This window comes from Lactuca saligna, chromosome 3, assembly GCF_052625555.1.
Source record: "Lactuca saligna cultivar CGN05327 chromosome 3, ASM5262555v1, whole genome shotgun sequence".
NCBI classification, from domain to species: Eukaryota; Viridiplantae; Streptophyta; class Magnoliopsida; order Asterales; family Asteraceae; genus Lactuca; species Lactuca saligna.
Window position 1 is genome coordinate 66,540,406 of NC_136419.1, and position 17,905 is coordinate 66,558,310.

General features: G+C 34.5%; 1 protein-coding gene across 2 annotated transcripts; it reads right to left on the reverse strand.

Moving 5' to 3' along the window:
- Nucleotides 1-7,206: 7,206 nt before the first annotated feature.
- On the reverse strand, nucleotides 7,207-9,817 carry LOC145036754 (putative RNA-binding protein ARP1). Of its 2 annotated transcripts, none has more exons than XM_078985229.1 (7): nucleotides 9,397-9,817; nucleotides 8,777-8,900; nucleotides 8,578-8,698; nucleotides 8,459-8,501; nucleotides 8,145-8,340; nucleotides 7,831-8,053; nucleotides 7,207-7,729 (listed from the first exon to the last, which is right to left on the reverse strand). In XM_078985229.1, exons 1-6 carry the CDS (start codon nucleotides 9,610-9,612, stop codon nucleotides 7,983-7,985), a joined length of 771 nt encoding a protein of 256 aa, XP_078841355.1. In that variant the 5' UTR covers nucleotides 9,613-9,817; the 3' UTR covers nucleotides 7,207-7,729; nucleotides 7,831-7,982. The 2 variants fall into 2 exon arrangements, with proteins under 2 accessions (XP_078841355.1, XP_078841354.1); XM_078985228.1 differs by having other exon boundaries at nucleotides 8,145-8,373; nucleotides 9,397-9,815.
- Between the last annotated feature and the right edge of the window lie 8,088 nt (nucleotides 9,818-17,905).

Genomic DNA, 17,905 nt, shown 5'->3' on the forward strand with positions numbered 1-17,905 from the left:
CAATGTGCTTTCTTGTGTTATTGATCTAAGTGGTTATTACTTGATATTGATTTTGATTCCTTTGGCCATGTAGAGCATGACTCGTATCACTTTGGTATTGGCTTTGTGCCTTTGACCATGTAGAGCATGACTCGTATCACTTTGGTATTGGCTTCGGGCTAGGTAGGGCTGAAAGCCTGTATATTCTAGCAACATGATTAAAAGGGATTGTGTTTTATGTGCCTCTTGGGCTGGAATTTATGATGCTTATGATCCTAAATTATTGTGTCTTAATTATTGTAATCCTTTGAATCTTACCGTTTATTGATTTGGAAAGTCCTTCATTTGATACACATATAAGCCTTTGTTGTCCTTTGTTTCTTTTTGTTCCTGTCATATTGTTATGTATATGGCATAGCGTTATATTGTATCTATTTTTGAACTCACTAAGTGACGCCCACTTATCCCTTTTAGTGTTTAACTATTTCAGGTGATAAGCATCCAGAGTAAACACGCTTTGTTGGAGGACTTAGAGTAGTTGACACTACTACGTTTTTACTTGGTATACATATATGTATATGGATTATAAATTCCTGGGTAGTTATGTATTTATACAACTAGTTATGAAACTTTGTAAAAACCCTTTTAGTTGGTTTGTATCCATGCTTTTGTATTTAGACCACTAGTGTGAATTATAATTATGAATATGCATGTAGCATGTTTGGCTTTATGGTAATTTTAGTGAATGGGGTCTTACATGTTCCCACATCAATTCCTCAAACCACAACCGAACATACTATTCCCTTCTCCGTTTCTCAACCTTCATCCTCCATCTCCAAGCCCATTACAACCGAATCTGTCACCATCACCACTACCCAACCACCAGTAACGGTCAACGTATCTGATACGGGGGCTGCTTCTGTGGTTGAAACCCCTGTCATCAACCTTCAATCCACCCCTTCTCCTTCTTCTAACTCCGGTGCTACCTTAGGGGGTGATGATGAAGACTTCGATTCCATATATTACAGCCCCTACCGGATTCCTACCGACACCGATGCAGATACCCCTGTGTCAAGTCAGCAGCTTCAAGAAATTCATGCCAAACTTGACAGTCTGCTGGCTGACAGTAAAGCCTATGGGGGTGCTGTGCTGAAGGCCTTTATCGAGTCAGCGATCCAGACTTACACCGAAGCCTTGGATCGTTCTACTGACGCCGTAGAGAATTCAGCGGCCACATGCTCCAAAGCCACTAAGGAAGTTTCTGAGGTTGTTCATACAATTCAGATCTTTCTTGATTCTCTCAAGGCTCATGCTGACTCTAATGCTTCCAAATTTCAAGCGTCAGTAGACTCGTTTTCAGCCACCCTTTAGGGAGAAACCAGGAAATTTGAGGCTCTGCGTGCTGACCTCAAAACTGAATCCACTTCTCTCCTCAAATCTTTGGATTCACGTTTTGCCTCTCTGGCAGCCGAGAGCACCCTGAAGGAAGAACTTATCAAACACCAGGCGACTATTGACTTACAGAAGGTTCAACTGGCCCAGGCACAACAAGAAATCACTTTGCTTCAAACTCAGCGGGCAGTTCTTCAAAGTTGCGCTGGTGACGTTAAAAATATATTAACAGGCGTTCTTGACTCCCATGATCCCTTCCTAACCCTCACTATTCGTCAGCATCTCCAGGCAAAACTCCTTCCTGCAATTACAATCTTAAGTGAAATGAAGGGTGTCTCGGAGAAGCTTGTTCTTCCGAGACAAGGGGGAGAGGAAGGTGTGTCCAAAACAGAACCGAAGGGTAATGTAGCTTCGGGTTCTGGTAAACAAGTCCTTGTTGAGAGCGAATCAGAATCAGATGAAACCATTACTGAAGCTCTTCAACGCAAGAAAAGGGACAGAGAGCTTGATGAAACCTTGAAAATAGCTCGTGAGGCAGAGGCCAGAGAAAGGAAAATCCGGGAGGATGAGGAGACTATTCAAGCTAAAAAGACTCTGTTCCCAGATTGGGACAGAGACACACTCATCACTCAAGCGATTGAGTTTCCTTCTATTTACTGGTTGGAACCGATTGCATCTTTTGAGTGTGAAAATTCTAGAGACTCGCAGTTCGACATGCCCATTACGCGTAAAGCCTTCACATTTCACTGCTTTGATGTCACTGCTAATGTCCCTCATCCAAACCCGAAGGTTGACAGAGAGCTCATCGATTTCTATCTGAAATTCGGTCAACCACAGTACTTGACTTGGAGTGCCCAGAAAATTATTAAAGTCAAGGTACTGAAACCAACCCAGGCTGGGAGATTTGTGAACGTCAATTTCAAAATCAACAGAGGAACGGCCAACACCGAACATCTTATTTCTCTAGCAGATCTTCCCAGTCTGAACCCACACGATTGGATCTTGCTATACAACATTCTTCTCTCCAACCAGAGAGAATATGAACCAATTCTTTCTCATCTTAAAAGAATGTTGGCTTCCTACGTCCATGAGCTCGCCACTATGGATCAGGAAATAGCAAAAGTGATGAACAAGAAACCAACTGTCAAGCCCACTTCCAAGACTGGAGATGTTCACAAAATGAAGTTGGGGCAGATCGATTCTTCCAATCTGACGGTTATGTTCACCAGGGGCGACAAGCACAAGTTTCTGTTTGCTTTGGTAGACAAGCATCTGTTCTCTACAGAGTGTCTGGAGCACATCATCAATATCATTCACCGATGCAAACAGAACTCAACAGCAGATAAAAAGAACTTCACAGATATGCTTCGTTGGTATATTACCTTCAGGCATCATATTCTGGCTTTGATACCGAAAATTTTTGAAACGGTTAAGAAGTCAGCTGCTTTGAAAAGAGAGTGAAGGTCTCGCCCCAAATTGACGCAAAGGGGGAGATTGTTGGGCTTTGAAGATTGCGTCTTTTGGGCTCATCTGTTTATGCTTTTATTTATATTCCGGTTTGGGCCTGTCCAACCGTGAGTCCTTTATGCTTTGTATATAAGCTAATGCTTGCATGCATATTAGGTTAAGGTTTTAGAGATCTGAGTATACGATTTTTCCAGACGACAAAAGGTTTCTTTGATCGTTCTTGTAACCTTCCAATCCTCTACAGTTGATGTTCTTAATCGAGCTCTTCTGAGGATTTTGTTTTAATCATTCGACACGTTTGATTCAATCTTGTTCTGTTCTTTTATTGTGTTCATATCGTCATTATTTACATACTTATTCAAGATCTAATCGATCTTCATAGATTAAAAGAAAGTTTAATCTCATCAAGTCTCAACTTGAAGGGTTTGGGGTTTCGCGACTTGACTCGGTGAGTCTGTTGACTCGCCAAGTCCAAGAACAGACTCACCGAGTCCAAGGCATTCTTCAACAAACTCGCCGAGTTGTTCTTCCAACTCGCCGAGTCCCTGCCCATCTTCATCCAACTCGCCGAATCGCTTCAGTTCTTAATCCATTCAGTGGCTTTTCGAGCCATGCAGGGGCTCCAGATCATAGATCCATACTTCCAAAGTCCATTCCCCCACGTAAAGTTCCAAAGTCCATGCAGGGGCTCCAGATCATAGATCCGAGTCTCAACTTGATGTAAAACTTATGGTTGTGTATTTTTTTTAATTTATTTAAATTGAACTACAACTTTTATTTATGTGTATTTTTAATGTGTAAATTTGTGTACGTGTAGGAAAATAGGAAAAATGATGGAAAATTGTAGAATTCGGTCGAATCAGAAACCAATCATCATATCGGTTCAATTAAAAACTGGTTTTAATTTATGAAGTATAAGTTTTTTTTTTCCTTACTGCAAATATTTTCATTTATTTATTTTATTTTATTTTCTAAAACAATCTCAACCATAACAAAAACAAAATACTCCAAGCATATATCTCCCATTAAGAAATATTCAAAACTACCTTACAAAAATCGCTCATGTGGCAAGTATCTTTGGTTTAGGTTAAGCGGTATAGTCACACCCAACCCACTCAAAAAATGATGCCACATCTGCGTTATATCAACTCTACTATCAAATCACTATCCCTTGGAAATAATTATCATTCCACATTTTTTTTACATTATTAGATTAAATTTAAAAAATAATTCAAATAAAAACACACAGTACATTAATTTTAAAACACACACGTTTAAATTCTAAAATACTTTTAAAAACATTAAAAAAATCCTAAATTACTTATTTATCCTAAATTACCTAAAAAAACATAAAACATATCAACTAAAACATAAATATTAGAACATACTTTCCATATCTATCACGGGCTTGTTGTTGGATTTTTAGAAATATCGTGAGATTTTCCGGGTCGAGATCTGGTATGGGTTTTGTGTTTATGATTTGAAGATTGGTAAGAGCGATTTTTTGGCGACGAGCTTCCTCCGTTCAATTGTATTTTTTTCTGGAAAACTTAGAGTTTTATCTATGTACTCCACAAGCCCGTCGTCGCTAGTTGCGGTTGCTTTTCCACTTAAAGATGCCGCCCGTTTTGCTTTGTCCCTTCCCGGTGGTTGACGAAGTTGGACTTCCAGTTGACCCTCTGCATTGACAACATTGAAGTCATCATTGAGGTCTAGCTCAAAACCCGCGTCCGAATCGGAAGTTCTTGGTTTTTTGTTGGAGCCGATGGTCGAGTCCGAATGTGATGTCTCCGAATTAAGGACCCATTTTGGATCGTTACGGCAAACTTCCCACGCTTTTTGGTGACCGAATGGTTTACCATTCTTAGTAACTATGAATTAGTAGCACGAGGTTGATAAAATGTTGAAGTTGTTGCAACCACTTTTCTGCATATTTTTTAGATTTTCAAATATGTCATTAAACTTTGTGCAAGCCGCTCGTAGATCACATCATTTTCAGTTGACCACGTCGTACGACCGATCCATTTACCTTCCTAGTAGCATGTGAAAGTGATCCAATAGACGATTCCAATAACTTTCCCCAGATTATGCGTTGCCTCTTCTCGAATCGCACAATATGAAAATCCAAGCTTTCGCTAAAGTCTCCTCATCTTCTTCGTTCCTAGCCATTGTTTTTTTCTTTTGTTTTTGGTTGCCTTCTCCGAGATGGTTGTGGTGTTTCTTGGACCCGTTCGTCGTCGTTGTCGAGGTTTATAGTTTGGGATTGAAATAATGGGACTTGAGATAACTATGTTTGGAATTGTTGTGGTTGAAATTGTTGAGAATGTTGTTGTTGAAAACTTTAGAATTAGGGTTGAAAGAATTGTTGTTGTGGTCATTGTTGTTGGAAGAATTGTGGGTTGTATGGAATGTTAGTGAATAAAGGTTGTTGTTGGATTGGAGAGTTCAACAATTATACGTATAGTTGATAATCATTTAGAGTATTTTGATTTAGATCCATTTTTGAAGAAAAGATAAAGAAAGTAGAATAAAATTTTTGTTTTAGAAGTGTAAAATGAAGGTAAAATGTGTAGTATATATAGGTAAAAGATGTAAGTTGTAAGATTGTTATTTAAATTTAAAAGTTTAATAAAAAAAATTTAAAAATAGTTTAAGCAGTTGAATAAACGACCGTGTTTTCTCTCTCCTCGCGTGATTCGTTGTCTTCGTCTGTGGATGGGACTACGCTACAAGCCATCTATGCGTATTTAGGACGGTATTCACGCATAGGTTGGCATGTCATGTTAGCTCCTACGCGTACTTTAAAGTTGTTTCCTAGGATTGTCCAACTTATTAGGTTTCAACTTCCAAAAAAAAAAACAAACAAACAACTAAATTTTGCATTTGATCACATTCTGTTTACCTCAATCTTGCTTTCGTTTCTATTCATTTCCTTTTGTCGCTTTTCTTCCGAATTGGTAACAGTTCTTTAGTACCCATACGAATTTAAAAGCTAACTTTCTAGATCAACATGTTCAAAATACATATGAACCTCTTTAAATTAATACATTTTTAAGGCGATAACTATATGTATATAGGATCTCATTACTATCATAAATAATAATTATATAAATTTACATAAACATAACGAAAACAATATAATGAAACATAATTTTATTCTTGGATAATAATTCTCATCTCTAACTTCCGATCCGTCATTGACTTGATTTCATGATATCATTTAGATAACGAGTCATTGTAAGATGTGGTCTCAAAAGATTTTATATTTTGTTTATACATCGAATGTTTTTCATTATTAAGAAACAACGAATGAACGTTAGTTATCAGCTCATTAATAATATATATACAATGAATCTATGTTTTTGATTCGATACATAAATAAATAGATAAATAATTTGTTACGTATTATTTTCTTCTTCATTTTGTTACATATCATTTTATGATTATTTTAAATTAAATATTTTCATGTGATATTTTATGTTTTTTATTCATTTTGTTAAATTTTATATGGTCTATTTTAATAAATAAATATCTTTTTTGTCACATCATATTCTTATTCATTTTTTCACATATAATTTTATAGTTATTTTAAATTAATTTTTATTTCACGTATCATTTTATTGTTTTTCCATTTTATTAAAAAAGTTTTATTTCTAATTTTACATAAATATTTAAATATAATAATAAATACATATCATTTTCATTAAAAAAGTTTTATTTTTAATTTCAAAATTACTAAATTAAAACCTTATTAGTTTCCTCTGCTTATATAAATTATTTATTTAAATTTAAAAGAGAAAAAATACTTTAACTTTATTAATTCAATATTTTTCTTATTTTTTTATAAATCCAAACTTTTCAAATGTTTAGAATTCCATATTTAATTTTTTTTAATGAGAAAATCCAAACTTTTCAAATGTTTAAAATTCCATATTTAATTTTTTTTTAGAATAAACTCATATAATACATAAACCTCACACCTAGTATTTAAATATAACAATGGTAATAGACATAATAATAGATTAATATCAATTTTATTAATACAACCTACAAAATTCCTAAATTGAAGTCCAATTATTTCTTTTGTTTATTTATTTAACTTACCTGTCCAAGTCTAAAAAAGAAATAAGCACTTCAATTTCAACAATTTAATATTTTATCATTTTTCTTATAAATTCAAAATGTTTAGACATTCACATTTATTTTTACTTTTTTCAATAAACTCATATAGTAGACCTGTCTCACAACTAGTTTTTTTATCCAATCAAAACTTAACTTCAATCAATTACCAAAACCTTTTTACGTTAACAAAAATTAATTTCCAAGTTCATTTAATAATAAATTAAACCATCATACGATCCCGACACGTTGACTTTTAAATAGTCTTTAATTATATCCATTTCCAAGATTACCAAACTCATCCCTTCGGATGCCATCAAGGGCAAAATCGTCATTTACCCTTTATCCACGACGCCCTCGGAACAAGTTTGCTAATAAAATCGAAAGTGCATTCTGGAGCATAATTTCCAGAAAGCCATAAAACATAATATCCACAGGTAAGCTTTCCCATAATTCATGGGACGTTAAAAGTAAAAATCCACCATGTTTTTTTACTTTTTAGTTGTTGAGCATTATATATATATATATATATATATATATATATATATATATATATATATATATATATATATATATATATATACCATCAAGGAAAATCATACTTTGATTCCCTCATGCATCAAGACTGCTGGAATCCCGTATTCCAACAATCCCGGCTATTACCATTTATACAGACCATGGTTTGTTTGTTTTTCCGATTGTCTGGAATCAGAGATTGACTTTTTCAAAGTCAACCCCATTTTTACTCTTCATGTCCATGACTTCTGATGACCTGAAAACACCATCAAACACAGGTATACACAGTTGGTTAGTATTTACACAGTTTTCATATTAAATATTACTAATTATAAAAATATAAAAAGTATTTATTACCTTTTGACAGAAACAACCGGTGACATCACTCAAGTAGCAAGTGACGTCATCCAGCAGTTAGTGAGTAGAGTAGAGGATGGAGAACGATGGCACATGATAAGATATATGCACCTCAGAAACTGATCCTCTGTTCTCCAGTTTTAAACCAATTTTTACTTCTGAGTGAACTGAGAAGGATGGGCTTGTGCACTCCTCATCTGTCCCAAAAATGGTGGCCCAATACCTGACAACAAAAAGTTTTTAAAAAAAATATATTATCAAAATCTATCAAACTAATTTACATTAATTAGCTAGCTAAAAAAAATAAAAAATACCTGTAACATAAGGTGCTGGAGACATCGGAACAGTTTCTGTGGTTGTTCCACTGACACTTGGTCTAGAATATGATACAACATGTGTGCCAGGTGTCATAATCCCTGGGCTTCCAGGTGGCAGTGGGCCCATTTGACCAAATGGAAAAACTGGGCTTGGGCTTGGGCTTGGGCTTGGTCCAAACATTTGAGGATTAGGCTGCATTTGGCCTGTGTAAGGATTATACTGAACCTGAAAATATATATAAATATATATATATATATATATAAACATATTACACATGACTTGTAAAGATTTAAAACTTGAGTTAATTCACCTGATGGAAGAGGTATTCAGGACCAAAAGGTGATGGAGGATACCTAACAAAAACAAATTTTCCAATTTCCAATAAATAATGAATTTGATTTGAAGAATAAAGAATGAATAGTAACTAACCCGTATAAGGAATATGGGAACTGTTGATAACTGTAAGGAACAGGTTGGCGATAATTTGGGGCTCCGATAAATGGGCCTCCTTGGAGACTGTTAAAGAAGGGTGTTATTGGTCTCATACGCCCTACAAGTGAAAAACAGCTTCAATATGTGTATGTGAAAGTTAAAATGAATTGGATAAAAAAAGGTTGAAAAGATTTACCAAAAGGTAAAGGTGGTTGAGGGCGACCAAGTGATGCTAAATTACAGTTTGCCCTTCTACCATCGATGATTGGACTGGGATCGATACAAGCCCTAGTTGCAGCTTCAGCGTCACGAAATGTTACCTGAGTTTAATGAGAAGAGGAGAAATGTTGAATTTGGGGATGTGATAAGATTGTGCTTTAGGTGATATTAAAAGTGAAATAGAAGTTGTGATGATTTTGAATACCTAAAAGAAAAAGATACAAATATGATTCAACCTTTTTGCCCCAATTAGAGATGAATTATGACTTTTCTGGACGAATCGGGATTCTGTAAGCTAAAATTAGCGTGATTTTTCGTGTATTCTTGAGATTTATGAGGTTATTATAGTAGTTTGAGTAAAATTCAACATGTTACCATCTCTTTCTGAGAATTATGGTTAACTCTAAGTCAATTTTGGATCCTGAACATGTCTTTTTCAGTGATAAAAGTTTCAAGGTATCTTTAATTTCTGAATTTATGCTTAATATTGCAGTGAACATAAAGGTGAAATGCAGTAAACAAAGAAACGGGCATCTAAAATCATCGTTATTGGATACCAGGGTGAAAAACTCAAATAGAATACATATAAATACTCACAAATCCATAGCCTTTTGATCTTCCGCTATGCTTATCGGTTATAACAACAGCCTCCAAAATTTCCCCAAATTGTTCAAAATAACGATGTAGCGTCTCGCTCTGTGTCTCCCATGCAAGCCCTCCAACGAACACCTTTGTATAAGTGGTGTCCCCAAACGGATGATTCAAGAACTGTAAACTTGATCCGCTTCCTCTAATCGGCTGATAAGTAGCCATATAATTACAATCGTGTAGATATACAAATGGTATCTATATACTCGGAATCAGAAGATAATTTCAATTCACATAGTGATTGAATTGATGAAGAATTTAGAGAGAAACCCTTGTAGAACCCTAAGAAATTATGCCAGCGATGGAGAGAGAAAGTGAATGATGGGGCTTTTGAAAATTACAGGCGGAGAAAGAATCTTCGTGGAATTATTTGGCGAGAAGTGGAGGTTGATGTTGGAATCAAAAGTTACATTTATAGTCCCTATAGTTTATAGTATGTTTACTTTTGGCGTGTATCTTTAAGAAAACTTCTATGTAGTTTTGCAAAAGGTGTTGATTGTTAAATTAATGTTTAAATAGTGATTTTTGCAACATTAAATCTGATATTTCGATAATCATTTTATTAAAATCAAAAAAAAAATTATCTACTTTGAATCAAGGTTATTAAAAACATAATTTTTTTTTCTAAATTATCATTATAATTTCAGCCAATAAATATTTACATAGACGTAGCGGGTAAACGAGCAACAATCGTACAATCGTACAATTCTACGATTATATATATGTATTTCGATTCTGATCTTAGTAAACTTGTTTTTAGGAAGAATCGGAGTGGAATTGTAGAATCGGATCATAAAGTCGTAAAATCGTAAACAATTCGATTCTATTAGAGTTAACCATTTGTTTGATTTTATTTGACTACTTGACCCTAAATTAAAAGACTAATATCATTTGATGAAAAAAAACACAACTCCTTTTGGTTTTCGTGATGGCGAAGCGAACCCTACCCTATTTTTCCTCTCCTCCTCTGAACTCTATACTCATGAACATTGCCTTGAAGCCTTGAAGCCTTCATCAAACTCGACGAAGTGTAAGGCTGTAAACTTCAATTCTGATCTCTACTCTCTAGTTTATATTCTACTTTGTTTACAACTTCAAAAAGGAAATTACTCCAATGTTTTAGTGTTTTGGACTGAATATATTATTATGGAGAATGAAGATGATGGAAAATTGGAAAGCAAGAAAATTTATATTCAGATTTCATATATGCATATCAATTTAGTTGTTTTTGGGCCTAAAAGCTGAAACATATTTAGGGCTTAAGCCTTAAAACATGTTTTTTATTGATGTGATTGTAAATCAATCAACGAGGATCCTTTGGAACCGAATTGTATTTGTATCATAATGTTTATCATGTTCTAGAATTTGTATTAGCCTTTTAAAATCTAATCAGTCTTTTATGAGTACATATGATTGTTTTTTATGGATGAAGATATATTTTGCATGTTTTAAACTTGAAATTACATTGTTTTTTGTAGAATCTTACGACTCCGATTCGATTTTACGACAATCACGGTTTTGCAAACCCGAAAACGATTTTACGTAGAGTTTTGATTTTGCAAACCTTGCTTTGAATTTTAACTTTTTTTGCACCAACTTTAAATTGAAGTAAATGATAACTAAGCCAAATATATTTTTATGAAAAAATAAATTAAAAAGGTAGTATATTTATTTATATATCTATAAATAACATCCAACTCAAAATTTGATGGCGGCAATGTAGGTATGGTCCACCCCTAAAGCTACCTATACTATTTAAACACAAGTCTCGAGGGACATGTATGTAATATTAATTGCTTAAAGGGGCAAATTAGAAAAAAACTTACTTCTTTCTCAACTATATTTCAACATAAATATGACATACTAGGAGGGCATCTTAAGGATTAAGGAAGTGGATAAAAGACAAGTGTCGGGCGAGGAGAAAATAGTCTTTCTGCACATAAACATATCAAGTAGATAAACATCGAATTGTTGTCATTTTATAGGCAGTTCATTGACAATGACACCTACAAGATGACAATGGAGATCGTAGTGGCTTTCAAGTTTCATTTTGTTCTTGGCATCGGTCATCACATATTTATTTGTAAAGAGTGGTGATTGTATGTGCGTTAGTTAGGCCGTACGTTATGGTGCGTAAAGGCATATTTAGTTGGCAAAGATACTTATGCATGAATGTAAACTAACAAAAATATTAGAGAGGAAAAAATTGTTAGGGTCTTATTATTAAGAAAAAAGGGAAATTCAATTGTCTATAAATCAAGTTTTTAAATGGCCAGAGGCATGGTTTGATGGCAAAATCAAACATAGCAAGTCATGTCGTTTTTTAAAACGTGATAATTTTATATACATTAAAAAGGATAAATCATATAATTATACAATTATATCAAATATATTAAGCTTTTAGAAGTATTATATTATCATTTAATATAAAAAAGTTAACAAAAACTCAATTATTTTAAATCTGGTCATAAAAATAAAAAACAAAAGATCTCGTGCCTTGAAAAAAAACTCGCAACATATTGATCGTCATGCTTAACAAACCTGTATTTAATGTTTTCATCGGTTAATTACTCAAACATGGGTAATTAGGATTAATTAGTTAATTTAGATTTGATATATATATATATATATATATATATATATATATATATATATATATATATATATATATATATATATATATATATATATATATGGTTAGGTTCATGTGATACGGCTTAATTTTGTGAGACCGTGAGACATATTTTTTATTTTTTTTAAATTTTTTTTAATTTTTTTTAGTTAATTCAAGTTCCGAAAATAATATTTGGAAAAACAATTTTTTAATTTTTCCATTTATTTTGCATTTTAAAATTATTTTTAGAATACACAGTGTAATATTCTATTTAGAATATTTCATCGTATTTTTCAAAAAAAAAAAGTATTTTTTTTTTTTTTAGTTAATTCAAGTTCCGAAAATAATATTTAAAGAAAGAATATTTAGATTTTTCCATTTATTTTGCATTTTAAAATTATTTTTTAGAATATATCAGTGTAATATTCTATTTAGAATATTTCATGTATTTTTCAAAAAAAAAACATTATTTTTTTTTATTATTTTTTTATTTAAAATATATATATATATATATATATATATTTTAGTTAAGTCAAGTTCCGAAAATAATATTTAAAAAAAGAATTTTTGGATTTTTCCATTTATTTTGCATTTTAAAATTATTTTTAGATTTGATTTCACGGTCTCACAAAATTAGAATAGTCTCAAATTAACCTGAACCTATATATATATATATATATATATATATATATATATATATATATATATATATATATATATATATATATCCACCTTAATAAATGAAGGTTTTATTGTTATTTGTCAATCTCTCATGAGTTTTGACACTTATCATTTTGTGGTAATTTTGAAATAAATATTATCCACTTGTCAATTTTTTTTTTGTTTTAATTTTTAATTAAAGTCATATACTTATGTATGTAAAGTATTAAATATCATATATATGATATTAAATTGTAATATATACGTTTCTTTCTTTTTTATTTTAAAGTTGTACATTTAAAAATATTTCATTTTAGTACTTTAAGTTTAATCATTTCTTAAATCAACTCGTATAATATACGGGTTTCACACCTACTATATATATGCCACATGTCCTCTTCGCCTTCATTTGGACCCTTGCATTTTCTAAAATTTTAAATTTTCTATTTTCCACTTGTCATTTAATTGTATTTTTCATTTTATTAAATTAAAATTCCACATTTAATGTGTAATGTAATATATATGTAAAGTATTTATTAGAAAGAGTTTATATATGTAATGTATTCAATTCATTAAAGTTTCAATAATTTTAATAATTCAATTTTTTTTCATTTTTCTTATAAATTCAAACTTTTCAAATTATTAAAATTTCATATTTTTTTAGTTAAACCCATGTAATACATGGGTTTCACACCTAGTGTGTGTGTGTGTATATATATATATATATATGTGTGTGTGTGTGTTTAATACTGAGCCGCCGCCGATCCATCCTCTGAGACTCGGCCTCCTCCCTGGCCTGAGTCTCCAACTCAATCTCCCTCTTCCGGGAATTTGCCTGGAGCTCAGTAAATGTCCGGTACGTCGAGTTCAATACGAACTTCCGAATGTCCCTCCTCAGAATACCCAAATATCGGCTCATCCGTGCCTACTTAGTAGACACCTGCTCAGGGCAGAACATCGCCCTCTCATGAAACTTTCGAGTGACCACAGTAACTGAATCATTACCCTGCTTGAGGGTCAAGAACTCCTGAATCAGCCGTGTGACAATCGTCAATCTTGAGTCAAGCCAAGTCATCAAGTCAAGCCGGTCAACTCTATTAAACCTTGTGTATTAGGGTTTGTGCTATGTTCATACAGTGTAACTTGCTATATTAATGGGAAAACATCACTTGAGAAAAGTCTTGTGTTAAAAATTTCCTAAACCCTAGTTCTAATCAGTGAACTAGAACGATAAAACAATGTTGCATGCTCATCGGGAGTGTGTAAGATCCTTAAACAAGGCTTAACAGGGTTCACGAACCATACATTTCGATACCGGATACTCACAACTATCCCACATGAAACCTCTCTCAATCGTTTCCACACTATCTCTCTCTATGTCAAATCTCTCCCAAATCCCTCTAAGTATGTGAAAACTCTCGCAAATATCTCTTTGTATTAGAAATCTCTCCAAGAATGTGAAATCTCTCCCAAATCTCTCTCAAAAGCTTCCCGTAACTTTTTAGAATCATTCGGGTCATTCCGACCCTTAACCGGGTCAAAAACGGCTTAAAACGGGATAAAAACGAGAAAAATGGACCTTAGGAACCAAAACCCTCTTATGAGAGGCGAAGGTCCTTAGGAACCGAAGGTACTGTTCACCCGACCGAAATTGAGAGGACCGAACCCGAGCCAGGAGGAACCGAACCCAAGAAAAGGAGGAACCGAAGGTACTGTTCACCCGAACCGAAGGTACTGTTCACCCGACCGAAGGTACTGTTCACCACTAACCGAAACCGAACCCTGCTCAAGAGGAACCGAACCGAAACTACTGTTCACTAAGCGAACCGAAGGTACTGTTCACTACTGTTCACTACAGTCCGTTCGGTTCGCACGTTCTCGCCTCTTATTCCCGAACTGAACCCCCGCCTTCTCTCGCTTCTCGCTCTGTCTCTTCGCGCCATCTGTTCTCTCCTCCCTCTCTCGGTTCCTTCCCTTTTCTCTTCTTCGTCTCTCGGTTGCTGCCTCCCTCTCTCTCGGTTCAGCATAAGAAGGCCGAGCCTCGGCCAGATTTCGCATATTTGTCACTTTTAGCCCATTTTTGATATTTTTAACATTTTAAGCCCGTTTTTCGTGATTTTAAAGCGGGATTTTCTCCAGAAATTATATTTTAACATAATAAACCCTAAATATTCATAATTTGAACATATTTTGATGAAAATCATTATTTAAACAATAAAAATCAAATAGGTGAATTATTAAAGGTGGAGTGTTGACTTTGCCTTATCCAAAGTCACAAGCAACCACCCCACACCCACTCTATGACCAGCCATACCTCCCCACCTTACCTAGGTCACATCAATGTCCCTCACACTCAATTTACCCTCATTCCCACGTTTTTAGAGCTGGAACAAACATCCTCTCTCCTCATTTCTCTCAATTGCCCTCATTTCACTAAGTATCAAACACCACTTTTCTCTCAAACTTTTCCCACTCCAAACTCGAGATTCAAGGCTGATCTTCACGTGTTCTTCCACTCTTAGTAAGTATAATTCATCCTCCTTATGATTATTTCACTTCATTCTACTCAAATCATGAATATTTTACACAAACTCCATCATATTAGCGTTAGAGCTTCGAATCTTCAAGTGATTCTTCAAGTGTTCTTGGGTTGAACACTTCTCTTCTTCAACACTTACCTACTGAAATCACTTAAGGTGAGTTCATACCCCTACATTTTCATGTTTTCTCAAGTTTTAAGGGGGGGAATACAAGTTAAAACACTAAGAACATAACTAAATTTCTCTAACAGCCTTCATCGGAAAAGTTCAACTCCATTCACGGACTGTTTTGGATATCTTAAACATTTTTGTTTTCAAAACTGTACAAGGTGCAATTAGTTCAAGTTCTTAGCTTTAAAATGGCTACTTGCACATCTCCATACGATTTTTCTACAATTTATGGTGATTTTTACAAAACTGCCTATCATTTCAAACAACAATCCGGACCAGTCTGTGATTTTGGACTTATTCACTCAAGTTGGAGGTCATTAAAAATCGTGATAAAAATTATGAGTAAACTAGACACATTTTGTGAACTCTCAGAATTTATGGATCTAGTTTTCGACTTCGTATGATTTTTCTATGATTTTTACAAAACTGGGCAGAATTGCTAAAGTTAGCCAACAGCATGTAAATATCATAACACTTTGTAATATGTTGAGCAAAGTGTATAATCATAAGTTCTAATATTTGAATGTGTTTCCTTGTTAGTTTATCATTGTGAACTGAAACTAAGTTATTCATATTAAATATTATTCATTCATTTAGAACACGTATTATGTAACTATAAAAAGTATAGTTGGATAAATTCACAACACTAATACATTTCCATAAAAAGAATTCATACATATTATATACATTTTAGATAAACTATAATAGGTATAGTTTATGATACATCACTCAACACACTCGTACAAAAAGGGTACATTCATACAAGAAAGATTTATATCCACACACATTTCACGTAAACTTGTTAACCTATATTGTGAGACTCTATCTCTCCCCGTACGTCTGAGTGCGGGATATAATTCCTGGTAGTTATAATCAGAATCTCCTTGAGGGAGAACGTGATACTTGTATATAGATCTATATTGGGTTTGACACCCCACACCTTGCTGCTAGCTACAGTGGGACCTGCAGGTCTACGGGTGACAAATGTCATTTCATATTTGCGACGCCTGAGAAACGTTGTGGCAGGTTCACATAGTCACAGTACGATTATAGCGACTCACATAGGGAGATAACAATTCATAAAGTTTACGGGATTTCTTAAAACCGAAGTAGGTTTTAGGTTGATTTAAAAATTTGCTTTCCATATCATTTCAAACTCACGACATTTCCACTAAGTAAGGATGATTTCTCATACATTTTGGTCTTGGGTTATAAGGTTACATTTTTTTCGGATTTAAAGGAAAAATATCGGATTTTTCTGAAACAAACGCGACATTTACATGTGAAAAACTTCTACTAAGTTTATTAATAAAAGCTTATGAACTCACCAACCTTTGTGTTGACACTTTTTCAAACAACTTGTATTCTCAGGAAAACACTAATCAGATTATCAAGTGCTTTTGAGGATGGGACGTTAAGGCGTCAAACTTTTCATATTTTGTCAACATATTGTAATTGATTTTGAAACATGTAATCCATACAAGTGATGTAACTTTTTCAATTATATATATGTTGGTTGTGTTGCTTAAATTACTATTGAAATTGTGGTTATGATACTATACATGAAGTCCTCCACCCCCGGACGTTTCCGCCATCCTTGGTTTGGGGGTGTGACAAGCCGTTCCCTCTCCACCGGGGGAACATACTCGTCTCTGAACATGGTGGTGAACCTCTCCCAGGTCACTACTGAAATCTTTGCAAAAGTGAAGTTCGCTATCACGAACTTCCACCAATCCTTCGCTCCCAGGCGGAGCTGGTTCAAAGCGAACCGTACCCTCCAATGCTCTGGACATGAACATGTATAGAAGCATCCCTCAATGTCAGCAATCCATTTCATCGCAGCGATCGGATCCTGCATCCCATCAAACTCGGGTGGCTTCGTGTTGTTGAACTCCCGGAACAAAAACGAGTCACCTCCCTGAGGTTTGGCAATAACCACAACTGTTGTAGCTGCAACGGCTGCAGCCTCAGTCACCGCGGTGTACCGCTCATCAAAAGTCTCCAACAGTGTGGTCTTGATAGACCCAAACATCTCCAGAATCTCGGCCCTGATTGTCGCAGCCACCTCATCGTGGATCATCTGACGAAGCTCCTCTTCACTCACACCGCTCACCCTAGGTCTGTGGCGTGTCCCAACCATAATGCCTCTGAAATACAACATAAAATTTCAGAGACTCGATCGAGCATACTCGCACTCGATAACGCAACCCTACTCGGCCTCCGATACCCAAAGGATTCTTACTTGGGTTGCCCACTGATCCGATGTCTTCAGTAGTACGGGCCCTATACTACTTATTATACCACATCATCATTCACCCCAAGTCCTCCTCCTTGGACCCCTGAATGCGAGTACTCTATTCTTGCTATGCATTGGCTACCCACTCGCTCTCAAGGCATCTCATAACAGTAGGATTCCCCTAGACTAAGGCATCACAAATCAGGCCGCTCTAGTCCTAATATGCATACCTAGTCT